At 52.1% G+C, this 27,539-nt stretch overlaps 2 protein-coding genes and 1 long non-coding RNA gene across 9 annotated transcripts in view; all 3 read left to right on the forward strand.

Annotated features, from left to right (window-relative positions):
• The window catches only part of LOC309867157, a 185,002-nt gene that overhangs the window by 44,826 nt on the left and 112,637 nt on the right, over nt 1-27,539 (forward strand). The gene's annotated exons all lie outside the window — the stretch shown is intronic.
• RPAP1 (RNA polymerase II associated protein 1) lies at nt 2,097-20,003 on the forward strand. Of its 7 annotated transcripts, none has more exons than XM_082735549.1 (25): nt 2,097-2,315; nt 3,519-3,773; nt 4,082-4,230; nt 4,510-4,599; nt 5,060-5,177; nt 5,800-6,021; nt 6,904-7,083; nt 8,295-8,410; nt 8,680-8,778; nt 9,818-9,919; nt 10,150-10,317; nt 10,572-10,754; nt 11,047-11,181; nt 11,283-11,453; nt 11,946-12,103; nt 12,565-12,723; nt 12,853-13,054; nt 13,475-13,584; nt 13,935-14,130; nt 14,341-14,493; nt 14,711-14,853; nt 15,428-16,184; nt 18,915-19,165; nt 19,319-19,378; nt 19,485-20,003. In XM_082735549.1, exons 2-25 carry the CDS (start codon nt 3,593-3,595, stop codon nt 19,594-19,596), a joined length of 4,215 nt encoding a protein of 1,404 aa, XP_082591675.1. In that variant the 5' UTR covers nt 2,097-2,315; nt 3,519-3,592; the 3' UTR covers nt 19,597-20,003. The 7 variants fall into 7 exon arrangements, 5 of the variants coding, with proteins under 5 accessions (XP_082591675.1, XP_082591676.1, XP_082591672.1 ...); XM_082735550.1 differs by having other exon boundaries at nt 18,989-19,165; XM_082735546.1 differs by having other exon boundaries at nt 2,237-2,315; nt 5,800-6,114; nt 18,965-19,165.
• LTK (leukocyte receptor tyrosine kinase) lies at nt 24,234-27,486 on the forward strand (the record flags this gene model as incomplete). The annotated part of the gene is given in 5 exon segments (XM_082737557.1): nt 24,234-24,528; nt 24,647-25,090; nt 25,172-25,197; nt 25,199-25,355; nt 27,398-27,486. Coding segments are annotated over 5 exon segments (1,011 nt in total).

Below are 27,539 nucleotides of genomic sequence, written 5' to 3' on the forward strand. Positions count from 1 at the left end.
TTTTTGTCAGAGAGAGAGCATGAACAGGGGGAGCAGCAGGTAGAGCGAGAAGCAGGTTCCTCACTGAGCAAGGAGCCTGATGTAGGTCTAAATCCCAGGACCCTGGGATCATGATCTGAGCCAAAGGGAGATGAATAACTGACTGAGCCACCCAGGCGTCCCTTAAAAATATTATAAAATAAAGTTTATTTTTCAAAAAAACCACATCCATAACCAATAATTTTTTTTAATCCTTAATATAAAACCCAATTTGTGTTTAGTCTTCCCCAACAGTCTCAAAAAAACATGTTCTTACATTAGGCTTATTTGAATCAAGATCCAAACAAGGACCATATATTTAATTGATAGTGTCTTATGTATTTGTAAATATGTAAAAGGTCGCCTTCTCTCTGGGACATGAAATTTATAGAAAACACTGGGTCATTTGTAGAATTTTCCACAATTTGGGTTTGTTTAATTGTATCCTTGTGTTATCATTTAACATGTTCCTCTACCACACATATTTCCTGTAGACTAATAGTTAGAGCTAGATCCTTCACTAGATTCCATTCAATTTCTGGCAGGAAGGTTTACTTGGGAGGTGTTTTATAACTTCCAGTTTCATCGGATCAGGAGCACATTATGTCCACTAGTCTCACTTTTAGTGATATTCATAAATTGGCAACCTGATCCATCATATATAAAATCCTCATCAACCTTTTACCTAATAGTTTTATCAGTCATTGATGATCATTGCCTGGAACAATTATTTCATCAGTGGTTGCAAACAATGATTTTCTACTATTGTTCTTCCAGGATTTCTAGCTCTAGCTCCCCTTCCTTACTCCCCAAAACTTCTGACCAGGTACAGTACTATTTTGAACCCCAAGGATGGCTAAAACCTAGTAACTGAAATTTACTGCTGCAGAGACCGTGAGAACTAAAGAAGGAGGCTATAGTATACCTGGAAACTTAGGAATGCAAATTCTTAGGTGCCTGGTTGGTTCAGTGGGTTAAGCCTCTCTCTGCCTTCGGCTCAGGACATGATCTCAGGGTCCTGGGATCAAGTCCCGCATTGGGCTCTCTGCTCAGCAGGGAGCCTGCTTCCCTCTCTCTCTCTCTCTCTCTGCCTGCCTCTCCATCTACTTGTGATCTCTCTCTGTCAAATAAATAAATAAAATCTTAAAAAAAAAAAAAGAAAGAAAGAAACTCTTGAGGGTGAGGCCCAGTAGTCTGTTTTTAATAAGCCCCCAAGGTGATTCTCATGTCTGCTAAAGTTTGAGAACCAATGGACTAACACTGGCTACACTAAGATGGTCTTCAGTCAAGCAATGATTTACTAAGGATCCTAAATTCAATGCAATATGCTGGATGCTGAGTCCTATGGATGCCAAAAAGAAAGCCTGGTGCCCCCAAGGAGCCCACAGTCTATTCAAGAGAACAGCACATATACTTATGAAAGGTGACCCAGCAAGAGCTGATAACTGGCAATGCATTCCAAAGAAGCCAGCAAGTGGTATGGTGGAAGATTCCATGGAAAGTTCAGTGAATAGGCCTGGTTGGCAGGCAGAGATTTTAGGGTTCCTTCCAGCTAGGCCTTAAAGGAAGGTAAAGACTATGGGGGTAGGAGGTGGGAGAGAAGAAAGGGAGAATTTCCAAGAAGAGACACTTGAATGAGCAAAGGTGGGCTGCTTACGAAGGGGATCACCTCCTGGGCAATTCACCACTGCCATTCCTACAATTCTTCATTAAGCCTCAACTTTCCTTTTACATGCTTACCTTCTTGCTCACCCATAAACGCAGAGGGGAGGTCACCTTGGTGTGTGCTGGTTTCTGGGTGCTGCCCGCGAGCTAGGTTTAGGATGGGATTATCCGGGCTGGTGAGTGCAGAGGGATGTCTGAAGTACACTTTGCCTCTGTCACGGTTATCGTATGTGCAAAAGGGCTTGTATCTGCCGTACATCCAAAGGATGAGTGTTTTCAGTGTCAGCAAAGAGCCTACGTGGTGGGATATGGCAGGGATAGCCCAGTATCTTGGCGCTCAAGGGTTCCGAGTGCAGGGGCGCCTGGCTGGCTCATTCTTAAGAGCATGCGGCTCTCCATCACGGGGTGGAGCTAGGGTCCCACACAGTATGAATGTCGAGATCACTTAACAAAATAAACTGTTTTTTAAAAAGGGGTGTGTGTGCGTCCAAGCGCCAAGCTGGCAAACCCCAGAGGGGGTGGAGCCGGACCAGCGAGAGGCGTGGCTGGGGTGCGGGGCGGAAGCTCGAATCTGGCGGCGGCGGAAGCGCGGCCCTTGCGGGGCAAGATGGCGGCGCCCAGGAGGTCTTAGAGTAAGTAAGGGGCGACGCTGGAGGGACGGACTTCAGAGTTCCCTGGCTGAGGGCTGGCTACAGCGTATCCGGTTCCTTTGTGGGAACCTCCCTGAGTGTCTTTGCTCTGCACTGGAGTGGCCTCGGCCTCTTTGGTGTGGAGATCCCGGCCGCGGCCCTCCATCCTCAAGCTGCATAAACTTGAGACTCGGTGATTTCTCTGTTGATGCGGGTGGTCCAGAAATGTCGGCGACCGCAGACCCCTAGGGGCAGGTGTCGGACCCGACAGTGTACAAGTCTTGTACTTCTTTGGTGAAATTTATTCCTAAGTGTTTTGCTCTTTTCTTTTTTTTTAATTTGTTAGAGAGAGAGTGAGAGAGATACAGAGCGCAAGCACGGGCAGACAGAGTGGCAGGCTAGAGGAGAAGCAGGCTCCCTGCGGAGCAAGGAGCCCGATGTGGGACTCGATCCCAGGACGCTGGGATCATGACCTGAGCCGAAGGTAGCCGCATAACCAACTGAGCCACCCAGGCGTCCCTATTTTCCTCTTTTTGATGCGATTGTAAATGACATTGTTTTTTAAATTTCATTTTTTGATTGTTCATTTTGCTGGTGTATAGAAATACAGATGATTTTAATATGTTGACCTTTTATAGCCCAAGTGTTGGTTGGTTGGTTTAATAATTTGAACACCTTTAGGCCAGGCATAGTCTCTCTAGTTTGATACAGAATCATTATTCCCTATCTGCCTGGCTCCTGATGTTATTTTTCTTAGATTCCCTACAGTTGTTCCTGAGACTTTTTTTTTTTTTAAGATTTTATTTATTTATTTGACAGAGAGAAATCACAAGTAGATGGAGAGGCAGGCAGAGAGAGAGAGGGAAGCAGGCTCCCTGCTGAGCAGAGAGCCCGATGCGGGACTCGATCCCAGGACCCTGAGATCATGACCTGAGCCAAAGGCAGCGGCTTAACCCACTGAGCCACCCAGGCGCCCACTGAGCCACCCAGGCGCCCGTTCCTGAGACTTTTTATCATCCACAGATTGTAAACAATCTTCAGTTGGCAGTAAATATTATTAGGCTGATGACTTCAAGAAGGGCTAAACAGGGAGGGGGTGGCAATAAGGTATGAATGAGAAGGAATGAGTTGATGTGTCTTTTCTGATGCACAATAAAGAGAGTCAGGGTTCAGTTGCAGAGGGCACATCAACTTTATTGTTTGTAGGGTCGAATGAGAGGCAGTCCCCACACCAAAGCAGTACTGGAAAGAACTGCAAGAGAGCAGCAGCTAGTGTCGAGATGCTGTCAAGACCAAAGCCAGGGGAGTCAGAGGTGGACCTGCTGCGCTTCCAGAGTCAGTTTCTTGCAACTGGTGCAGCTCCAGCAGTACAACTGGTGAAGAAAGGAAGTAGGGGAGGTGGCAACACTAACCTGGACCAGCCTCTGCTGCAGGACCATCGGGATGTGGTGACACTGGACAGTGAGTGGCTGTGGATGTGAGACTGAGAAAGAGAGAGGGTGTGGCCTCAGGGTCCTCTCCCTCTCCCTGATGTGGCTGGATTTTTTTCCCCATCATTATTTCAAACAGTGCATAACCTCTGTCGCTGCAGCCCCATTTGACATATGAAGAAACTGAGGTTCACAGAGGTTAAATATCTTGCCCAGGGTGACACAGCTTGAGCCAGGACCCCGCAGAAGCTGCCTTTCTTTCTTTGGTTTCCTCCTGCCCTCAGTCTCTTCCTGGGAAAGAATGACTATCCTCACATCCGGGGTTTTTTTCTTTCTCAGACCTCCCAGATTCGCCCCCAGCTTTGGTCCCTGCTCCCCCGAAGAGAGCTAGACCCAGCCCTGGCTGCCCCCTGCCTGAACATGAGGACCCTGAAGAGAGGCTGAACAGGCATGATCAGCACATCACTGCCGTCTTGACTAAGATTATTGTGCGTCTCACCCTGGTTGAGTGGGATGAGGCATCCTGGGGCAGTGAGGATATTGGGTGGGTGTGGTAAGCCGTATGAGTAGAGGGTGATTCAGAAAGGTGGGAATTTATCCCCCTGAAGTCAGTTTGGGGCTGCTTTAGAATCACTGTACCCAAAGAAGCAAGGTGCATTCATAACTCCCTAGAGAGATTCCGAGTCATACAGAATTGGGGCTAGTGGGATAGTGTTCAGCCTGGGGAAATCTCAGTATCTTCACTACATTGTGCTTTGTTGCTGCAGGAACGAGATACAAGTTCAGTGGCAGTGAACCTGCCTGTGCCCAGTGGTGTTGCTTTCCCCCCTGTGTTTCATCGCTCACAGGAGAGACAGGTAGGCAAGGTGCTTAGGTGGTATTTAGGAGACATTAGGTGAGCCTCATAGTGCCTCTTCTTCAGGCAGATAATCTGAAAAATGATAAGCAGTTTCTCTTGTTAAGGCAGCACCATGCTAAGTGCTTTGTACACATTACTTAATCCTCATAACAACCTTGTAAGGTAGGTAACATCATCCCCATTTTTCAGATGAGGACACTGAGACCCTGAAAAGATAAGTAACTTGTCCAACATCACATATCTAATAGGTAGAGGAACCAGAAATCCAACCCAAATTTGACAGACTTCAAGGCCTGTCCTCCTGTAGAGCCCTGCTTTTTCTGAGGACTAGGGTTGTGATCCTTGGAGACTAAGCAAGTTGTTTTATCTCTTTGTTCCAGTGGCCTTAGTGTAAAGAGGTTGAGAAGAAAAGGGGGTAGTGAGCCATCAGTCTTCTGAGTTTTCTTCTTGCCCCATAGGGGAAGTCTGCAACATCTGGTAAGAGAAGCATCTTTGCCCAAGAAATTGCAGCAAAGAGAACGTCTGAAACCAGTGTCCCACCAGTTAGAGAAGTGTCTACCCCAGATCCACCAGATGGTAAGCTGGGTTTGAAAAGACTTGAGCTTGGCCTTTTTGTAATACACAATCATAGAGTCACCTTAGGGTATAAGTCTACCCTGTGTCAAATATGAAGGCGTATTTAGATGGCATTTGAGCCATCTAAAGAGAAAGCTGTCCATTATCCCCACTTACAGTATTGAGTACCAGTGGCTTGGGTCTACATCCGGATCTTAAGTGCAGGGGAAATGCAGGCCATTATTCGACCCTAGATGAAAGGAAGGAGACAGAGGTGTTTGTCAGAGACTGTAAAATAAAGATGTAGGCTGGAATTCCTGTAATGATTTAATTAGCAAAAGAGCTGGGGGCAGGCTTCTGGAGGCAGACGGCTACCTGGACACCCAAGAAAAGAGTCAGAAAGTAGGATGTTTCTTAGGGAAATATCCCTCAGAAAGGGGAAAAATGAGTGGAGAGGTCTCTACCTAATCCAGCCTGTGTTTGTCTTACTGGGGGGTGGGAGGGTGGGCAAAGGGATGTCTCTGCTCTGTGCCTGGGAAATCTCTGGGGTCTCCATCTGTCTCCAGGACTAATGGGGTTAGGGGAGAGGGCCAGAAGGCCCAGCTGAGGCAAGGCAGTGAAACCGATGGTACACTTGTTCCAGGTGCTGCTTCCTGTGAAGCACTCACACCTCGGGAGCAGGGCTCCCAGCTTCCCTGGGGCAGCTGTGGCTTCCAGGGACCCCATCTGGTCACCGGGAAGGGGCTCGGGAGCAAGAATGCTGAGCAGGAAGCCCAGACCATCCATGAAGAGAATATAGCAAAACTGCACGCCATGGCCCCTGAGGAGATCCTGCGGGAGCAGCAGCAGTTGCTGGCTCAGCTCGGTATGGCACGCCAGGCTTCCTGCCGGGCCGGGTCTTGGAAAGAACCACTACTCACTGATGAAGGCCTGCTGAGAGGGCCAGACCTTTTGCTGGGTATTTGAATGCATTATTTCATTCTGTCTTCAAATAGGTCCTGGAAGGTAGGTAGTATACTAGTATATACTAGTATTTGAGTCATTTACTTAGGAAAAAAACCCGAGCCTCAAAACTTGAAGAAATTCTCCTCTGGTCACGTGACTGGTAAGGAGCACAGATGAGATATAAACCTAGGTGTCTCGGGTCTGACAGGCCCTGCTCTGAACCACTATATTGTGTATGCTGTACTACTCTAGGATACGTATGCTGTGTGATAGCTGCGCCCTCTCTAGCACAGCTGTGACATGTTCGTAGCACACCCTACCTTCCTGGTTTCTGTTCACCCCCACAGTACCACTTGTACTTTGGGCTTGTCCCAAACTGTGTACTTAATGCCTTCATAGAACATACATAGATTAGGTTCCAGTAAATATTTGTGTGTAAATAAATTAGCTGAAAGCCAGAGAAATGGTTCCCTGAAATGCCTTCTCTTGGGCCCTATTCAGCATTCATTCATTTATTCCACAGCCACCCCTTGGGCCTCTGACCTGGGGCCAAGCACAGGGGCGGGCAGGAACCTGGGTGGGCCAGAGGACTGAGAAGAATGGACAGAAAGCTGGGTGGGTAGGTCCTAGTGACAGGTATGGGTCATTGAGTTCCCAAGAGAACCCAGGGGGCTCAGGCCAGGTGTGGGAAGGGGCTTGTCCTAGCCTTGGCACCGGCAGAGAGGCAGTGTTCAGCAGGTTTCAGGTCTACAGGAGCCTGGGGAGGATCTGTCACCACTCACTCTCCCATTCTTTCCTCTAGATCCCAGCTTGGTTGCCTTCCTGAGGTCTCCCAGCCACACCCATGAGCAAGCAGGAGAGAAGACCACAGAGGAGCAGAGGCCAGGAGGACCCTCTGTTGAGGTCACTGGAGAGGAACCCATTGTGCCAACTTTTGCAAGTGAGCCCAGGCAGGAAGAAGATCTGGATCCAAGAGCCCCAGGTTTGGACAAAAGGGGACATCTTTGGGGGAATAAAAGTAGAGGAAAGTATCCCTTCTTCTAGGCCTGGCAGATGGGAAAAGAGAATCTTCTCTGTCCTTGCACATCTAACATTAATCTTCATTATTGTCTGGAAATCAGTCTTTATTTGTTGATATGTATGTTCTTTCTTCCTGTGCTTCCTGTTTTCTTGTCCTGTTAATGCTCCTTCTCTCCCTCCCCCAGTAAGTGGCAACAGGATGTGAAGCTGAACCCTCCCACAGCAGATCATCTCCACCCACCACCCATCCACCCCAGCTCTGGCTTTGTCCACCCCACGGTTTTCTGCCTCCGCTGTCCACGCTGAGGGGGGAGATGGCAGGGCCGGGGCAATGGGAGAAGAGGCTGACGCAAGTCTTAGGAACATGCCAGACCTAAAGCAGAAAGGCCAGTGGGAGCACTCATTTCCCAGGACCTGGATTATTTTATTAGTAATTAACAAAAGAAGAAATTAGATTATGAAAGCCAGGAAGCTCCTGCCCCTCAGTGAGCTCCAGGCCAGCTGAGCAGGTCAGGTGAGGGTTGGGGTTTTGAGAAAAAGGAGGGTTTCCCGGATGTGTGTTTCTGTATCTTGCCCCACAGAAGCAGGGTTGCTGCCCCTCAATGCCCCACTCCCCTGCTTCTTTAGAAGGTCAGTACTGGGGGCGGCTGGGTGGCTCAGTGGGTTAAAGCCTCTGCCTTTGGCTCAGGTCATGATGCCAGGGTCCTGGGATCGAGCCCCGCATCAGGCTCTCTGCTCAGCAGGAAGCCTGCTTCCTCCTCTCTCTCTGCCTACCTGTGATCTCTGTTAAATAAATGAATTTAAAAAAAAAAAAGGTCAGTACTAGGCAGTAGAGAACTGTGTTTTCCTTGATATATATGGTCCTCCCTTCCTCCTTTGCTCCATCTCTCTCCTTTCCTTTACCTCGTCTCTTTCTCTTGCCCCTCCCAGCAAGTACTTGGGGTCAGCAAAGGGTAGAGCCCAGGCCTGGGTGTGTTCTGCCATATCTGAGATATTTGCCCAGTTCCTGGGAGTTCCAGCCCCTGGGCTGTGCCACTTAACTCTAGTTAAAGGCGGTAGCTGCCGGACCCTTGGGCAGAGGTAGGTGTGGCAGCTGCGGGGTAATGGCTGGGACCCCAGGGGATCAGTGAGCTGAGCTCCTTAGGGAATATCGTTCCACTTCCATCTCCCTAGCTCTGGCCCTGCCTGTGACCCCCGACAAAGAATGGGTGCACATGGACACCGTGGAGCTGGAGAAGCTGCACTGGACCCAGGATCTGCCTCCGCTCCGAAAGAAGCGGACGCAGGAGGTGAGGAGGGCTGGCCAGCCTATGAGGCGGGGAGCAGGCTGGGAGTGGCCATGGAAGCCCTACCCATTGGGACCACATCACTTGTTCTTTCTCCCATGCTCTTGCACCCAAACTCAGGCCCTTTTCCAAACTCCTGGAGCTTGAGGAACATGTCTCCTTTGCAATCCTCCTCCTCTCCCATCACCCTGCCTGTCCCCTGGTAGGGTGAGGAGTGGGTGTAGGGAAGTTGCTGTGTCCCCAGCCTACAGTCTTCTTTCTCTTCCCATTAGAGGATGCAAGCCCGATTTAATCTTCAGGGAGAGCTCCTGGCCCCCGATGTGGACCTGCCCACCCATCTGGGGCTACACCACCATGGAGAAGAGGCAGAGGTGAGGCATGGGCCGAGGGAGGACTGGGCAGTTCTCAGCAAGTGCCTTTATCTGCCGTATGGAAGGGGACCTCTGGTTACTTGCCTTGGGCCTTCTCTGTAGCCTGTTCCATTTCGTGGCCTTGCTGTCCATAGGTTCTTAAGCTCAAAATGTTTCTCCTCTTCCCTTCACATTCCAGTCTTGCCCGAACTTGCCAGTTTTATGTCTGTCACCTCCCCTGGTGCTTTCTACAGAAGAGGCTTGCTTCCTCTTATCTGTTTGGTCACCATGTCTTCCCATCCAGCCCTCAAGGGACGGCCATACTGATTCCCTCTGGGCCAGCCCAGGCCACACCTTGCCTTGGAAAGTTTCCTAGCTCCCTTCTGCCCATGGGATAGTCTTGGCTCGTTAGCCTGGCGAGGCAGCCCTTCAATAGTGTCTGCCTCCTGACCCTCTAGCTCTGCCTTCTCACTCCCGCCTCACCGCTGTGGTGCTCTCTCCCCCGCATACAGAGTGTGCTCAGGGACCTCCGGGCTCAGGGCTCCAGGCATTGGAAGCTCCCTCTACCCACTGAGACAACACCACTTTTCCACATTGCCCCCCCCTTTTTTTAAGATTTTATTCATTCATTTGACAGACAGATCACAAGTAGGCAGAGAGAGAGGAGGAAGCTGGCTCCCCCGAGCGGAGAGTCTGATGCGGGGCTCGATCCCAGGACCCTGAGATCATGACCTGAGCCGAAGGCAGAGGCTTAACCCACTGAGCCACCCAGGCGCCCCCACATTCCCCCTTTCTCTCTCTCCAATTCCCTTGTTGCAAGTTAAATACAGATTGCTGCATTTCTCCCTGTCTGCTTTATGCCATGGTTACTTATGTGCAAATCTTACCTTCTTTACCAGTTTCTCTCCATGGAGAGAAGAGGCAAGAGATAACCACTTACTTAACTTTGTCTTCCCCATGACAACTAACACAGTGCCTAGGAATATAGGGGTTTCTGTTTATTGTTTGGGGGTTGCTGCCCCGTGGGTTGGCTTCTTCTGACCTCTTGTTCCTGCCCCAGAGAGCAGGGTATTCCCTGCAGGAGCTCTTCCACCTGACACGCAGCCAGGTGTCCCAGCAGAGAGCATTAGCGCTGCACGTGTTGGCCCAGGTCATCGGCAGGGTGAGTGGACTGCCCGCCCGGTTCTGCCTGCCCCCATGCCTCGCCCCCTAACCCCGACCTCAGACTTCCCCACCTCCTTTTGGTTCGACCCCAGGACCCCATATAGCCGCTCTCCCTGGAGGCAGACTGGGAATGGGACAAACCCAGGGTCATCGGTGGGCAAGTGTAGGGCTTAGGACAAAGACTCTATAACTTCAGCATCTTCAGCCAGGTATTCCCCTGCCCCCCAGGCACAGGCTGGTGAGTTCGGGGACCGGCTAGTGGGCAGTGTCCTGCGCCTCCTTTTGGATGCTGGTTTCCTCTTCCTGCTGCGCTTCTCCCTGGATGACAGAGTGGATGGAGTCATTGCAGCTGCCGTCCGGGCTCTTCGGGCTCTGCTGGTGGCTCCTGGAGATGAGGTGCACAGGGATAGACATGGAGCTTGGAGGCATCAGGGTCCCTACCCCCTGCTCCTGCGCACACCCCCACTGCAAAGGCTTTGCCCAGCAGAGCAGAGAAGGGGATGGCAGCGGCACTGTCTTCTCCTAAGAGCCCCTACACCCAACAGCCTTGTTTTCTTTTCTTAGTGCAAGGCTTCTGCTGACTATTCCTAGGCCCTTTTGGGGCCTGACTCCTTCCTCTTCTTCCCACCCCCTTCTCTTCCCTATGGCAGGAGCTCCTTGACAGCACCTTCTCCTGGTACCGTGGAGCTTTGGTGTTCCCTCTGATGCCCAGCCAGGAAGACGAGGACGATGAGGATGAAGATGAAGAGCCTCCAGCAGAGAAAATAAAAAGGAAGAGCCCAGAGCAAGGAAACCGGCCTCCATCTGACCTGGCTCGACACGATGTCATCAAGGTAAAGATGCTGGGCAGTTGCACCTGTCCCCCAACCTTGAGGGCGAGCATGTCTTTTGGGGATGGGGGGTGGTGCAGAAAGAGAGAATCCAAGCAGGCTCCATGACCAGAGCAAAGCCCAACATGGGGCTCGATCCCACAACCCTGAGTTCATGACCTGAAGTCAAGAGTTGGACACTCAACAGACTGCTCCACATCAGTGCCCCCACAGGGCAAGCACATCTTGGGCAGGAATGGTCATTGGGGCTTGGGGCCGAGCTGTGTGTGGCACTGGGTTTATCTCTGATCACCAGGGGCTTCTGGCTACCAACTTGCTGCCTCGGCTGCGCTACTTGCTAGAGGTCACCTGCCCAGCACCTTCTGTGGTCCTTGACATCCTAGCTGTGCTCATCCGTCTGGCCCGGCATTCCCTGGAGTCAGCCACAAGGGTGAGAAAGAGGAGAGGAGACGGGGAATGGGCAAAGAGCCTAGCTGGGCCTGGGCCTGACCCTCAGCCTCCCTGCCTCCCTTTTCTTCCTCTTCTCCACAGGTCCTAGAGTGCCCTCGGCTAATAGAGACCGTGGTTCGGGAGTTCCTGCCCACCAGCTGGTACCCCATGAGAGCGGGGCCTGCCCCCAGCCTACACAGAGTGCCCTGTGCCGCTGCCATGAAACTGCTTCGTGTCCTGGCCTCGGCTGGTAGGAACATCGCTGCCCGACTGGTGAGCAAGATGAAGGTGCAGAGATAAAGGGCTGATGACAGGGCTGGGCTGGGGGCTAAGCATGGCCTCTGGGCTCTGGGTAACTGGCTCATGCCATCTTCTTCTTCACCTCTGATCCAGTTGCTCTGAAATGCAATAGGAACCACCAGCCGGAAACCTAGTCACTTGGAATCTAGTGTATTCTCTAGGCCCACTGTACTTTCGTTACCTAAAAGGCTCCCTCTTCCCTGACCAGGAGAGCCACGTAGAGATGGGCAGCCATCACCCATAGCCTAGTCGCCCTAGAAAAGGTGTCTAGCAAGTGCTTGCTAGAAAGAAGGAGGGGAGGGAGGGATGGCTGAGGTAGTTTCATCCTGGCCCAGAGCAAAGACCCCGTGGCACAGGAGGGGCCTGGAGCAGGGCTGAATTGAGCCCATCGCCATAGCAAGAGAACCTGAGGCTGCTTGGGCCTGCAGTTAAATGGGATGCCAGACTCTGCCCTCTCGCCCTCAGCTGAGCAGCTTTGATCTTCGGAGCCGCCTGAGCCGCTTTCTAGCAGAGGCTCCCCAGGAAATGGCCTTGCCCCTAGAGGAAGCTGAGGCTCTGAGCAGCGAGGCCTTCCGTCTGTGGGCTGTGGCTGCCTCCTATGGCCAAGGTGCTGACCTTTACAGGTGAGGAGAAATGGGAGGAGGCTCCCTTGTAGACCCTTCCAGTTGTGCACTCGGGCCTAATCTGATGGCCCATCCTTGCTCAATGAGTCCAGCTCAGAAGGATGCTGAGAAAGAGGAGGAGGGGATTCTGGGAGGAACAAAGGAAGTCTGGGGGCCAGGACTAGCCAGGGGACAGTAGAACAAAGCTGAGGTAACCATATTCTGTGCACGAGAGCCTCGGTAGCTTGGTGAAATCCGATTTAAATCCCCTGTTGGGAGGAAGCCTGAAAGGTCTACCTCCTTCCCTTTGGCCCCCAGCCTTCCTTCCTTCTGAAGCCTTCCACAAGTACCCATCTGGGGCCTCTGCCTCCGGAACCACCTTAACCAGCCTGCAGATCCCTGGGGGAGCGCCCTGCCTTGTGTCTCCTGTTTCCCCATGCAGGGTCTTTATACACTGATGGATAATAACTGTTCTCTCCCAGGGAGCTGTACCCAGTGCTGATGCGGGCCCTGCAGGCCGTGCCAGAGGAACTCAGCACACAGCCTGCTCGGCCCTTGTCCATGCAGCGGATAGCGTCCTTGCTCACTCTCCTTGCCCAGCTGACCCTGGCCACCAGCAGCACCACCCCTGAACCCAGCAGGTGGGTTATAGATAGCTCTGAGCTCCAAAATGGGGAGAAGCACTCCTTCAGAGGGAGAAGGTGGGTAGAGCTTATGGGGGCCCCGAGGCATCCAGACCTTCACTGTGACCCCTTTTGGCTCTCCTGTAGTGACAGTGCTGGGGCCAGTGTGTCGGCCACCCCTTCCTCAATCACTTGGACACAGGTGTCCGGGCTCCAGCCTCTTGTGGAGCCCTGTCTAAGACAGACCTTGAAGTTGCTGCCCAGACCTGAGATGTGGCAGGCCCTGGGCCCAGTGCCCACTGCCTGCTTGCTCTTCTTGGATGCATACTACCAGGCCTGGAGCCAGCAGGTGAGTGTGGCCTGCCAACCTTTCTCTTTGTCCTGCATGCCTGCCTCTGTCTTTACACACCACCCTCCATCTCCCTCTCTGTTTCCACCTCTCCACCCCTCCTTCCCCATTCTGCTTTTTCCTGCTCTCCGTGGTTTTCCTCCCACCTTTCTTCCTTTTTCCCCCTCCACATCCGTTGGAGCTACAAAGGAGCTGTGTTGGTGGGATCAGATTCCCCCAAGTAGCAGCTCTGTCTCCCTGGAGGAAGACAGTGGGTGTTGGGACAACCTCCGGGTCTTTTCTCTCCAGAGGGTCAGAAGGCAGAAGCCTCCAAACACTTGACTCTTGGGCTCTTATAGTAATGGGCTTGGCCTGGGGACCCAGGGTCTAGGAGAACGGGTGTCTTGGGCTCTTAGCTCAGTGAGCTCCTTGGTCCCCCAGCCAAGCCTGTGCCCAGGGGATTGGCTACAGGATATGGAGCGCCTGTCAGAGAGCCTGCTGTTACCCTTGCTGCACACACCCACTCTGGGCAGCCTTTGGGATTCTCTTGGGTATGTACTGTATGTGGGGGTGGAGGTTGGGAAGTGGGGGTAGGGGGGAGGATTATGTACTTTTGGGTATGTACTGTGGGGGGGGAGGTTGGGAAGTGGGAGCAGCGGGGAGGAGGCAGCTTCTTTCCCTGTGGGACTCCTGGGTCTAGCTCCCTCATCCATCCCAAATAGAACCTCTCAGCCAGAAGAAACCTGACTCCCTCGCAGGCAGCACTTGAGGGCTCTGAGGAGTGTGGGTACTGGTCCATATAGCCAGGTTCCTGCTGGCCTTGGTGGCAGACCAAGCAGCTCTTTCCTGGCCTGGCACACATCAGGCCAGAGCCCTCTCAGCTCCTTCATTCTGCCTCCAGGAGCTGCTCCCCTCTCTGCAACCCGCAGTTCTGTGTTCGGGCCCCTGAAGCTCTCCCCAGCCTCGTGTCACTGGGCAGCACAGGAGGCCGCCTCTCTCTCAGTTTGGCTGGCTCAGCCTCACCGTTCCCATTCCTCACTGCCCTTCTCTGTCTTTTCAACACCTTGGCCCGGATCCACAAGGGGCTGTGTGACCAGGTGAGACCTAGGCGCCTGGTTTGGGGTCAGGCAGGGCGGTGAGGGGCATGGAGTGGCTATACGGGAAGAGTCAAAACAAAAGGTACCATTGGGGGAAGGGAGGTCTCTCCTGCCAGCCCCCATTTCTGTGAGTTTGTCTGGGGAAGGGGCAGCCGCCTGAGGAACCCCAGGAAAGATCAAAGTCCCTTCAGAACTGTTTCTTTCCTTTAGCTGGCTGCCATATTGGCTGCCCCGGGACTCCAGAACTACTTCCTCCAGTGTTTGGCTCCCATGGCCGCCCCACACTTCACGCCCTTCTCTGCGTGGGCCTTGCGCCACGAGTACCACCTGCAGTACCTGGCACTCATCCTGGCACAGAAAGCGGTAGGTACAGCCCAATCCTCCGTACCGCTGTCCTTCCCCCCACCTCCCATTAACCACTACCCCTCCCCACCTTCTTTGGAGCTTGTGCTGCTTCTGGCAGTCCATACACACCCTCCTCTGCTCTAGACATGCCTATGATTTGGGTAGCTATCCTCTGTGCACGTGTCCTCACATCTCTCTGTTCTGTCCCTCTCATACCCCGCTTCTCTGTTCGTAGGCAACAGTCCAGCCAGATCTGGCCATCAACACTGCCCTCTATCACAGTCTGGTCTTGGCCTTGCTGAGCCGACTGCTGCCCGGAAGTGAGCACCTTGCCCATGAGCTCCTGCTGAGCTGTGTATTCCGTCTGGAGTTCCTCCCGTGAGTCCAGGCTTGGTGACATCAACTCGGCCCTTTCAGAGGCTGCTGTGGGTGTTGATGAAGCAGCCCTGAATGTGGAGCCAGGGGCCCTGGGTTTAATCCTCTTTCTTCGTGGATTGTGCTCTCCGTGTCAGAGCTTCTGTTTCTCATCAGTAAAGTGGGATGAAGATACCCATGCTAGAGAATAACTGAGATTCCCGTATGACCGCTCAGCTAAGAAGTGGCGTATAAACTAGCTGTACACACGTAAGAGCTAATGGGGACCGAGTGCTTACTCTGTACCTGGCCACTTCTTAAGTACTTCTCTTGTGTTTTCCTGTACTATGCGATAGGTACTGTTATCCCCATTTTACTGTGAGGAAACTGAGGCACAGAGAAGCCCCGTTAGCCTGTCCCTAGGCAGTGGACTCTGATGCCCACCCTCTTAATTACTGCATGCACTACATAGAAAGTGATTAGGGAACAGGGAAGAGCAGGATTGACCTGGAACCTCTGGGAAGCCCTGGAGAGCTGGCATGGTGTCCAGAGCACTGTGGTTCAAGCGGTCACTTTGGGCTTTTGGGTTCTATTGCAGGGAAAGAGCATCAGGGGGTCTGGAGGCAGCTGACTTCTCTGACCGGCTGTCCTTAGGGAACAACAAGGACTCGGGGTGTGGGCGAGGCGCTCTGCTGGCTCAGGCCTGCCAGGACCTCCCCAGCATCCGCAGCTGCTACCTGACCCACTGTTCACTGGCCCGAGCCAGCCTGCTAGCCTCGCAGGCCTCATACCGAGGGGAGCTGCAGCGAGTCCCCGGCCTGCTGCTCCCTGTGCCGAAGGAGCCGCTGCTGCCCACCGACTGGCCTTTCCTGCCACTGATCCACCTCTACCACCAGGCTGCAGACACTTCCCTGGGGCTCCCTCCTGCTGACACTATAGGCACGGCTCTGCGGGCTCTGCAGTGGGTGCTGGTCCTGGAGAGCTGGCGCCCTCAGGCCCTCTGGGCCGTGCCTCCCGCCGCCCGCCTGGCACGGCTCATGTGTGTGTTCCTTGTGGACAGTGAACTATTCCGGGAGACCCCAGTACAACATCTGGTGGCCACGCTCCTGGCCCGGCTCTGCCAGCCTCAAGTTCTGCTGGACCTCAAGCTGGATTGCCCACTTCCTGGCCTGGCGTCTTTCCCTGACCTCTATGCCAGCTTCCTGGAGCACTTTGAGGCTGTCTCTTATGGGGACCACCTCTTTGGAGCCCTGGTGCTCCTTCCCCTGCAGCGCCGGTTCAGCGTCACTCTGCGCCTTGCCCTCTTTGGGGAGCATGTGGGAGCCTTGCGAGCTCTGGGCCTGCCTCTGACCCAGGTACTTTCTCAGGCCAGCAGAACCTGCTGTGGCCTTCCTGTGCTGGGCCTGGGAGGGAGTCCTGAGCAGTGGGGAGCTTTGGTGGTCCTCAGGTTCCTTACCTTCTGGGGAATTTTGACGAGATTAACAGAATCATGGAAAGGCTTTAAAAGGGTATCTGGCATATAGGATGTATTGGTTATTATTAGCAAGCCACAATCTAGATGAGAGACATAGTAAAACCTAACAGTTCTAAGTTATTCACATTTTATTTTATTTATTTATTTTTTTAAAGATTTTATTTATTTATCAGAGAGAGAGAGGGGGAGAGAGCGAGCACAGGCAGACAGAATGGCAGGCAGAGGCAGAGGGAGAAGCAGGCTCCCTGCTGAGCAAGGAGCCCGATGTGGGACTCGATCCGAGGACACTGGGATCATGACCTGAGCTGAAGGCAGCTGCTTAACCAACTGAGCCACCCAGGTGTCCCAAGTTATTCACATTTTAGATGTTAGGTCAGGATTCAGGAAAGGAAAAGATCAAAGTTGGCTTCCCATAAGGAGAAAGCTTTGGGGAAGAAGCAGGGATTGACTTGGGTACTGAAGGATGGGTAGAATTTTATGTTGGGGATAAGGACAGTATGTCCCTAGTGGAACACCATCAGCAAAAGCTCAGAGGCAGGAAAGAATATAACAGGGTGGGAAGGAGGAGGAGCCAGATTTCAGTTTAGGAACTTTTTGGTAACAAGCCTAATAAAGTCTTAGAGAGCCTCAAAAATCAGACTAAATGGTTAAACTTGTATAAGCTGTAGAGAGTTAACTTTCTTAAGGTTTGGGTTTTTTTTTTCTTTATAACTTTTTCTGGTAAACTTAAAATATAAAAATTTTAATAAATACATTTATCATATATAAAATAAGTCTTTTATATAAAGAACTAAAGAAAAAACATAAAAAAAAATTTTTTTAAGATTTTTATTTATTTGAGAGAGAGATTACAAGTAGGCAGAGAGGCAGGGAGAGAGAGAGAGGAGGAAGCAGGCTCCCTGCAGGGCTCGATCCTAGGACCCTGGGATCACAACCTGAGCTGAAGGCAGAGGCTCAACCCACTGAGCAACCCAGGTACCCCGAAAACTTAAAATATTTTTAAGAATTTTTAAAAAATAGGGCACCTTGGTGGCTCAGTGGGTTAAAGCCTCTGCCTTCAGCTCAGGTCATAATCCCAGGGTCCTGGGATCAAGCCCCGAATCAGGTCATGATCCCAGGGTCCTGGAATCGAGCCTAGCATTGGGCTCTCTGCTCAGCAGGGAGCCTACTTCCATTCCCCTCTCTGCCTGCCTCTCTGCCTACTTGTGCTCTGTCAAATAAATAATAAAAATAAAATCTTAGGGGCACCTGGGTGGCTCAGTGGGTAATCCTCTGCCTTCGGCTCAGGGTCCTGGGATCGAGCCCCGCATTGGGCTCTCTGCGCAGCGAGGAGTCTGCTTCCCCCTCTCTCTGCCTGCCTCTCTGCCTACTTGTGACATGAAGAAATAAAAAATCTTATGAAAAAAAAAATAAAAATAAAATCTTAAAAAAAAAAAAAAGACCCACATTGGGCTCCCTGCTCAGCGGGGAATCTGCTTCTCCCTCTGCCCTTCCCAGCAACAGTGGTTTTCTAATTTTTTGCTATTTGAAGTAACACTATGATAAACACCACTGGATATAAACTTTATCTCTTTCTCTCATAATCATGTCTTTTTTTTTTTTTTAAGATTTTATTTACTCATTTGTCAGAGCACAAGCAGGGGGAACCAGAGAGGGAGAAGCAGACTCCCCACTGAGCAAGGAGCAAGGAGCCGATGTGGGACTTGATTCGAGGACCCTAGGATCCTGAGCTGAAGGCAGACACTTAACCAACTGAGCCATCCAGGCATCCCTCTTTTTTTTTTTTTTTTAAGATTTTATTCTTTAAAATAATCTCTTCACCCAATGTAGGGCTCGAACTCACAACCCCAAGATCAAGTGTTGCATGCTGTACTGAGTGAGCCACCCAGGTGCCCCTCTCATAATCATTTCTGCATGGAATTGAGAGTGATTTTTTTAGAGAGTCACTGGTCCAAAGAAAAGGAACTTTAGAGGGGTGCCTGGATGGCTCAGTGGGTTAAAGCCTCTGCCTTCGGCTTAGGTCATGATCCCAGGGTCCTGGGATTGAGCCCCACATCAGGTTCTCTGCTCGGCAGGGAGCTTGCTTCCTCCCCTCTCTCTCTGTCTGCCTCTCTGCCCACTTGTGATCTCTGTCTGTCAAATAAATAAAATCTTAAAAAAAAAAAAAGAACTTTAGAAAGGTTTCATAATAAAATTGAGCAGTTGAATATGAAAGTTTTGAAAGTTTAATTTTAAGCAGATTAAACAAGTAGTGGTAGGCAGTAGAAATTTACTACTGCTTCCCAATTTCCCAGTTTCCCCTGCTTCCCAGCTCTTTAGTCTTTTTTTTTTTTTTTAAAGATTTTATTTATTTATTTGACAGACAGAAATCTCAAGTAGATGGAGAGGCAGGCAGAGAGAGAGAGAGAGAAGCAGGCTCCCCGCTGAGCAGAGAGCCCGACGCGGGACTCGATCCCAGGATCCTGAGATCATGACCCGAGCCGAAGGCAGCGGCTTAACCCACTGAGCCACCCAGGCACCCCCAGCTCTTTAGTCTTTAACCTCCGTTCTTATGCTAGACAGGAATGAATGTCTTTCCAGGGCCTTATTTCTGCCTCACGATTTGGCTCAGGTGACCATCAGGCCTCCACCCTGTTGTCCCATGATAAACATTCCCGTCAGCAGGTCTCATTCCCCCTGTCACAGCTGCCTGTGTCCTTGGAGTGCTATACAGAGCCTCCCGAAGACAACCTGGCCCTTCTTCAGCTCTACTTCCGGGCTCTGGTTACTGGTGCTCTCTGTCCACGTTGGTGCCCTGTGCTCTATGCTGTGGCCATGGCTCATGTCAACAGCTTCATCTTCTCCCAGGACCCCAAGAGCTCAGTAAGTTAACATCCCCATCACCAGAGGGTGTAAGAGAGACTGCAGCTGAGCTGCCTCCGGGTCAGCTGGGAAGGACATGAGGGTTGGATGAGGGCAGTGATGGGTGTCAGCCCTGGGCCCAGTGCCATCTCTCCCTCCCTGTTCTGCCTCTAGGAGGAGGTCAAGGCTGCCCGCAGAAGCATGCTGCAGAAAACTTGGCTGCTGGCAGATGAGGTAGGATGGCGCACATCCTGGATGGGGGGAAATAGTAGGTCTTGGGGGACAGAGATCTCAACAAGATCTCAGTAGATACTTCATAAAATTTCTTCCCTTTTTGCAGGGTCTCCGGCATCACCTCCTCCACTATAAGCTCCCTAATTCTGCCCTCCCAGAAGGCTTTGAGCTCTATCCCCAGTTGCCCCCTCTGCGTCAGCAGTACCTCCAGCGACTGACCTCAGGGATGCTCCAAAATGGGGTATCCAAGGCCTAGTACAGTTGCTATAGATGGAGACTCGGATACATTCTCCTGGGGTTCACCAACATGTGCCTGGCCAAACAAAAGGATTTTGTGTCCTTATGGGTGCACAAGAGACAAAGGAACAGAAGGTTTGCCTTCCTGGAAGCAGGCCATTGGAGCTTTTTTGGAGCAGGGTGAGCCCTACCATTATATACTGTTGTGTGAAGCTCAGGATCTGGGCCTTCTGAGGGTCTGTACTGTGAGTGAAGGGTGACTTAATTATTTAACCCTCTTTTAGGGACAAGGAAAACTATGGACATCTCTCCTTCCCCTGCCCCAGACCAGGATATATGAATGCTGTAGATGTGTACTGAAATAAAAAATTTTTGTATCTCCTAGGAATCTGATTTGGACTAATTTCAGACATGGTAGTTCAGGATTAGTATGGAGGGATGGACTGTCCCAGAGGAGAAGCAGGACTTCTGTGAGAGATGGGGAAGTAAAAACTAAGTCCACATCTGGGACAACTAAAATGTGGGTCCCAGTTCTGGAGGCAAGCCAGGCCAGAGCAATTCTCTTAGGAAGGGGTACTACCTTTTTTTTTTTTTTTTAACTTGACAGAGAGACACAGAAAGAGGGAACACAAGCAGGGGGGAGTGGGAGGGAGAAGCAGGCACCCTGCTGAGCAAGGAGCCTGATGTGGGGCTTGATCCTAGGACCCTGGGATCATGACCTCAGCCAAAGGCAGATGCCCAATGACTAAGCTATCCAGGTGCCCCAGGAAGGGGTACTTCTTAAAGGACTCTCAGCAGTCCATTTGGAGTAGAAGTATCCTTAGTGAGGTCAGCATCTTATCTCTATATGGTCCATTAACTGCTATCCTGAGATATGAAGAAAGCAAAAACCAGACTGTGCAATAGTTGTCTGTCTTAATCCGTTGGGGCTGCTGTAACAGAATACCATAGACTGGATGCCTTATAAACAACAGAAGTTCATTTCTAACATTTCTGGAGGCTGGGAAGTCCAAAATCAAGGTGCTGGCACAGTTGGTCTCCAGTGACGGACCAATCCCTGGTTCGTGGACAGCCATCACATGGTTGAAGGGACCTGGGAGTCCTCTGCGGCTTCTTTAATAAAGACACCCATGAAGGTGGCACCCTTATGACCCAATCACTTTCTAGAGGCCTTGCCTCCAGATACCCTCACACTGGGTATTAGAGTTCAACATATGAACTTGGTTGGAGGAGGGGGGAGTGGACACAGTCTATAGTTCTGTCCTACAACTCCCCCTCCATTGTGGACTTCAGTGGTGCCAGGGAAGGAAGAGCTGGGAAGGAGTGGATCACCATGAACTCTGGTTCATTGGTTCATCTCTTTTGGTACAGTTTTTCGGTTCTTTGTCTAAATTCTAACACTTAAGCTTTCTTACAGTGTCATTTTCTGTGTGGGATCCCCCATGTTTACAGGTCATTGGAGTGAGTGCAGTGTGCCCTGTCAGTAGGTAGAGAGAACCACTTCCCATGAACAGAGCTGCTGGACACAGAATAATACAATAGGTTTTATAAGCAACTACTGCGTCTGCAAACAGATTGGTCCCCAAACCCATGTGACAAAAATTGCGGGAAGAATGTGTTAAAACACACTGCCCAGCCCTTCACTGATGTTTCTGATTCAGTGGATCTAGGGTGAAACCCAAGAATTTGCATCTCTAACAGATTTCCAGGTGGTGCTGATGGGGCTATCCAAGCCCTAACACAATTGGAGAACCACTGGCTTAGGGGAATGTTACCAAGTAAATTCTGGGACCTCACAGTGGGATACCCACAGAGTTCAATAGAGCAGGGGTCCTCTACAGTGCTTTCAGAATCACTGTAGTATCTTTACTTAGCACTATAGTCTTAGACAACCAAGTAGCTAACCACTATCACTTTTTTTCCCAGTGCTTTGTATATAGGCCTCAGCCTTTAAAATTAGTATTTCGGACAAAAAATTAAGGAAGACACAAGACCACCTGAAAGCTGAGGACCTTCACAGTTATAGGGCCCCTTGTGGTTTACAGAGCAATTCCCCTTCATAGGATTTTATAGGTGGGGAAATGGTCTCAGAACAGTGCAACCTGTGCACCATCATGTTGACTAGAAATGCTAGTACTAGCGCTTAGATCTTTGAGATCAGGATCCAGGCTTTTACCCCATCATAGTACGAAATTGTGCAAAGGAGGCTCCTGGGTGGCTCAGATGGTTAAGCATGCCTTTGGCTCGGGTCATGATCCCAGGGTCCTAGGATTGAGCGAGCCGCACATTGGGCTCCCTGCTCAGTGGAGAGCCCGCTTTGCCCTCTCCCTCTGCTGCTCCCCGCTGCTCACGCTCTCTCGTTCTCTCTGTCAAATAAATAAAATCTTAAAAAAAGAATTGTGCAAAGGGTTAAGACAGACAGTGGAGTTGTATGAAGTGAACCTAAAGACTCATGTTTCTGAGGGTTTGAGGATTTCTGGAGGTTCAGCCTTTCAGTCACAAAGGTACGGAAAAGACACAAACAGTGATTAATGATGCCTTACTTGGGGCAGTTTAAAAGAGCACTTGCTGGGGCGCCCGGGTGGCTCAGTCAGTTAAACTGAAGTGTCTGCCTTTGGCTCAGGTCATGATCCCAGAGCCCTGGGATCGACCTCAGCACCCCAGCATCTGGCTCCTTGCTCATCAGGGAGTCTGCTCCCCCATCTCCCTTGCCCCTCCTCCCTGCTTGTGTTCTCTCTCCTCTCAAATAAATAAAATCTTTAGAAAAAAAAAAAAAAAAGAGCACTTCCTATGTGTTATTACACATGCCCACACCCCACCACCAATGAACCACTCACTCCATTGCTCCTGATGTGAGAACTAGAAAAACCTAGAAGACTGAGCAGGATGTCTGGGGTGTGGTTGCCCCTTTTTTCACCTCCTGCCTCAAAAGGGTAGGGGGCACTTTCTCCCCTACCTTGGGATCCAGACAGCCCTGGGAGGGGTGCTCACAAGGCTCTTCCAGGAAGCTTAGGGACCTTGCTGCCCACATGCCCCGCCCTTCCCTCCTTCAGCATCCTGGGGTCTGAGGTGGGAGTGGCCAGGCGGGCTTTAGGACGACAGTGTCTAGCAAGCTGCTGGACTCCGCTATAAGTAGGGTGGTCAGGCAGAAGTGACATGGTCTTAGTCCACAGCTCTAGCTGTGGCAGGCTGAACAAGCCATGGACTGCTCAGGGTCACGGCTGCTGTGGCTTGAAGCAGCAGCTAAGTACCTCCTGTCAGTCAAGGAAACATCTGGCTAGAGGCATCTTCTGAGGCTTGGTAATAGTAATTGAGAAGACTGGGTCCTAGTGGCTCCACCAGAGACCTGGAGCCCTCAAGGCCGGTGCTTCTGGGTCAGTGCTGCTGGTGAGTGGGCCCAGAAGCACGGCGCGGGTCTGAATTCAAGGTTCCCCATCACACAGTGTGGGAAGGAGGGACAGGCCCTAGGGTCTCAGGAGCACCTGGGGGTGAGACCACCTAGCTAGGTTGAGGAAAGGTTGGGGAGCCTGCGAGACCAAACTCAGGGAAGCCCCCAAGTCATTCACTGGGAAGGACTCCCCAGGGGAGAAATTTACAGAGGTATCAGTGGGTACCCAGAGGCACTTCAGTGACTGGATTTGGTCAGGGCTGGCTTCCAGGCGCTGGTCTGCCCTGGCTGGGTGAGTTTAGGAACGTCGTGACTGACCACAAGAGACAAGGGCTAGATGTTGAGAGGTTATCTCTTTATCGATCTTTATCTCTTGTCCCCATTTAACCACAGGCCCCCTTTCCCAACCCCGCTGTCTCGCTGTCACATTTCAGGAACCATTCTTTGCTCCAACTCGGGGTCCCAGGCAGCTTTTCTGCCATCCTTGCCCCTGTCACTGCCAGCTTCAAGATGCGAACGTCACCGCCCCACCTAGTTGCTTAGAGCTAGTTTCTCCCCTAGTTCCAGGTGAGCTCCAGGCTCTCCCTCCCTTCTCTGCTCACCTTACCAGGCCAGGTCAGATGTTCTATGACTCTTTCCTCCCTCCCTGCTCCAAGGCACTGACAGGACTTGGCTGTTTTCATCCCGTGGGCCTGTGGCGGGCAAGGACCCACACAAACAGTTCAACAAGTCACACACCAGCAGCAGAGTGATGGTGACAGTGGGTACCACGGAACCTCAGAAAGGTATGCAGGTGTGGTGGGCGCCAGCCACCAGCGAGTACCTCTAATTGTGGAGCAGGGGGAGATGGGTGGTGACCCTGGTGTCTGAAGTTCTAAAGTCAGGGGACAGAAGGCCTCAGGTGACCACATTGTTGTAGGGTATATTCCACAACCCTGTGTGGCCCTAGCGACTTTGTCCCTTCTTCCAGTGGAACCAGGGTCGGAGGTAATGGTCGCCACTGAATTAGCCCAGTACCTAGGAGCCTGTTGCTTGCCACTGGAGAGCCCCTAACCAGCTGCGGCGCTAAGCGGTGGCTGGAGCACACCACCACCCCCCATCTCCATTAAGCCTCCTAAGATAAGTGTAAAATCTAATCTGGCGTACGGATCTAGTCTCCCCATCTTTTCAAAATCAACCACAGCCTCTTAAACCCCTCAGATAAATTCTGGAGCCGCTTTTTTCACCAATATGTGCCCCAGGCGAGCAGCGCGAGGACCAAAGAGCGAGGACCACGGACTCCGCGCCCGCTTCCGTAGGATCTCAGCTTACCTACCTGCGGGGGCCGAAGGCGCGGAGAACCACCTGTCGCGGGCGCACGGCGTCTTCGTCTCTGCCGTCTTCTCCCTTGGTCGCGGGGAGCCGCTTTACATCCTAGCTGGGCAGCAGGGAGAGGACGCCTGTCCCGGAGCGAGCGGAGCCAGTGGGATGAGGCAGCTCAAGCTCACCGGGGCTAGGGCCGGGCAGACCGAGGTCGCTCCTCGAGGTCCAGACCCCCGCGCTGTGAGGGGAGCGTCCCGGGCCCCGCCGAATTTGGCGCCCGCTGCCCGCAGGAAAGCCCGGAGAGCCAGCTCGTCTTCCTCGGAGAATCTTGGGTCGCTGAGGAGCACGCGGCGACGGAGGGGGCCGCAGGGGTCTCGGGGTCACGGCGCTGGACGCAAGGCGGCAGGGGTGGCGGGGGTGGCGGGGGTGGCGGGGTACGTGCTGCCCTCAGCGTGGTCAGCTCCCGCCCCCAGCAATCCGCGTTGGGGTCCCAAGCTTCTGGCTGCGGGCGCGCCCACACAAGCTCTTCGTCCGGTCCTTGGGCTCCCGGTCTCTGGGCCCTGCCTGGAGTCCGTTCCCTTACTCGACGGTCCTCACTCGATGGCTGGCGCGCCGCAGGTCCGGTAGCAGCACGCCGCCTAGCTACAGCCCCGGGCTGGAGGCGGCCCGAGGAGGAGAGCGGGCCCACCTGCGGCGCGGGGACCGAGGCCGGCTTCAGGTCTCACCTGAGAAACTGGAGAACCGCTCGGCGGCGCCCGGGAGCAGCGAGAAAGGCGGCGCCGCAGGTGAGCGCGCGGGAGGCGGGGTCGGGGGAGGAGGGCGTGCTCCCCGTCCCCGGTGCGGGCCATCACGCTGTCGCCCCGCAGACGGAGGGGGTGGCTGGACGTCGCGGGGCCCATTTTCCGCAGGCCGGCCGCTCCTCGCAGGAGGGGGCGGAATGCGGCCGGGGCTGCGCGGAGGCCTGGGGTACGCTGCGCGGGGCCGCACTCCGGGGCTCCGGGGGCGGCGGCGGAGCCTGTAGTGCGGGTGCAGTAGTTGGCGGCTACCGGGGTAGGTGCGCTCTCAAGGAGGGGAGCTCAGGGGCTCCCAGGGGCTCCCAGGGTGAAGTGTCATTGGAACCTTAGAACATACGCTCTGAAGGATAGGTGGGGAAGCGGTTGAGCCCCGCTCAGGGCCCCAGGACAAGTAGAGTTAGGAGCTCTTGGGAAAGGGGCGCCTGGGTGGCTCAGTGGGTTAAAGCCTCTGCTTCGGCTGGGTCATGATCTCAGGGTCTTGGGATCGAGCCCCGCATCGGGCTCTCTCTGCTCAGTGGGGAGCCTGCTTTCTCCTCTCTCTCTGCCTGCCTCTCTGTCTACTTGTGGTCTCTGTCTGTCAAATAAATGAATAAAATCTTAAAAAAAAAAAAAAAGAGCTCTCAAGAGATTAAGTAGATGATCCTGGGTGGCTCTGTGGGTTAAGTGCCTGACTCTTGGTTTCAGCTCAGGTCCTGATCTTAAGGATCATGAGACTGAGCCCCACATTGGGCTCCACACTCAGTGTGGAGTCTCCTTAAGATTCTGCCCCTCCCCCACTGGTGAGCGCGTGCACGCCCGCTCTCTCTCTCTCATAAATCTTTTTTAAAAAAAGAGAGGGGTTGGGGCGTCTGGGTGGCTCAGTGGGTTAAGCCGCTGCCTTCAGCTTGGGTCATGATCTCAGGGTCCTGGGATCCAGTTCCACTGCGCTTGGTGCTCTCTGCTCAGCAGGGAGCCTGCTTCTCACTCTCTCTCTCTCTCTCTGCCTGCCCCTCCATCTACTTGTGATCTCTCTCTGTCAAATAAATAAATAAAATATTTAAATAAATAAAATAGAAAAGAGAGGGGTGGAGGGATGGATGAGCCTGATGGTGGATATTAAGGAAGGCACTTATTGCATGGAGCTCTGGGTGTGGGCAGCAACAATGAATCTTAGAACACTGAAAAAAATTAAATTAAAAAAATCTTTTTAAAAAGAAAAGAGATCAAGTAAGCTGCAAATCACACAAGCAGACAGGATTCCCTAGATTTTCATTTAAATCTGGGCCTTTTTATTTTTTTTAATCACAACAGGTCTCCTTGCTCTACAGCAGTCCCAGGAACTTAGAGCTAGCTAAATTAGCAAACTGAGCAGAAAGGCAGAAAGGCCTGGATAATTTATTCCTTTTTTTTTTTTTTTTTTTTTTTTTTTTTTAAGAGAGAGAGAGAGAGGGAGAGAGGAGGGGGTGCTGAGGGCAGATAGAGAATCTTATGCAGTCTCCACTCCCAGCACAGAGCGTGTGGTGGGTCTTGCCTGGGGGCTCCACCTGGGTCTCCATTTCAGCACCCTAAGATCATGACCTGAGCCGAAATCAGGAGACCAAGTGTGGAGCAGGGGGAGGTGGGTGGTGATCCCGGTGCCTGAGGTTCTATACCTAATACCCTCTATACCTGAGGTTCAATACCCAATTGACTGAGCCACACAGGTGCCCCAGGCAGGGGTAATTTAAGTTAATAGTTCTCAAAGTGTGGTTTCTGAACCAGTAACATTAGTACCACCTAAGAAATGGTTAGACATCCAAGTTCTCAGTCCCTCTCCAACTTACTGAATCAGAAACTCTAAGTAACACTCCTAGCCTTCTGTGTTTCAATCAATCCTCTGGGTGATTTTAATACACTCCAGAGTTTGGAAATCACTGGTGTAAAGAGCGAAAGCCTTTGAGTCTGTCTAAGCCATCCTGTTCAGAAGTACTTTATACACATCTTCTCCATTCTCACAAAAATGGAACATGTGGATTGGGCCTGGCCCATTCTGTAGCTGAGGACATGAAGTCAGAGGATTTCAGGCAGACAAGGAGGTTGTCCCAGCCAGCCTGAGCCAGGCCTTTAGGCTCCTGCTGATGACCCCCACCCACCTGTCTGGCTCCTGGCTCCCACTTCGGAGTGGGGAGCACCTGTGTTGTAATGCCAGCGTAGAAAGGGCCACACTAGTTGAACCTGGAGACAACAGCTTCCCCCCATTCATAAGCTCACTTCCCATTTGTGTGCCGCTTCCTCCCCCCATTTTGTAGCCAAACGTTCTTATCACTTTTCAATTTCCAGGGGGTGATGCCTCAGAGAGTGATATCCTCTGGGTTGATGGGGAAGATGGGTTATCCCTCATACACCCCTGCAGTGAACCCTACCTATAGCCTCTGGCAGGTATTGGCCCCTAACCCTCCTGTCCCCCACCTCTCAGCCTGGC

This window comes from Mustela nivalis, assembly GCF_964662115.1.
Source record: "Mustela nivalis genome assembly, chromosome: 6".
Lineage (NCBI taxonomy): Eukaryota > Metazoa > Chordata > Mammalia > Carnivora > Mustelidae > Mustela > Mustela nivalis.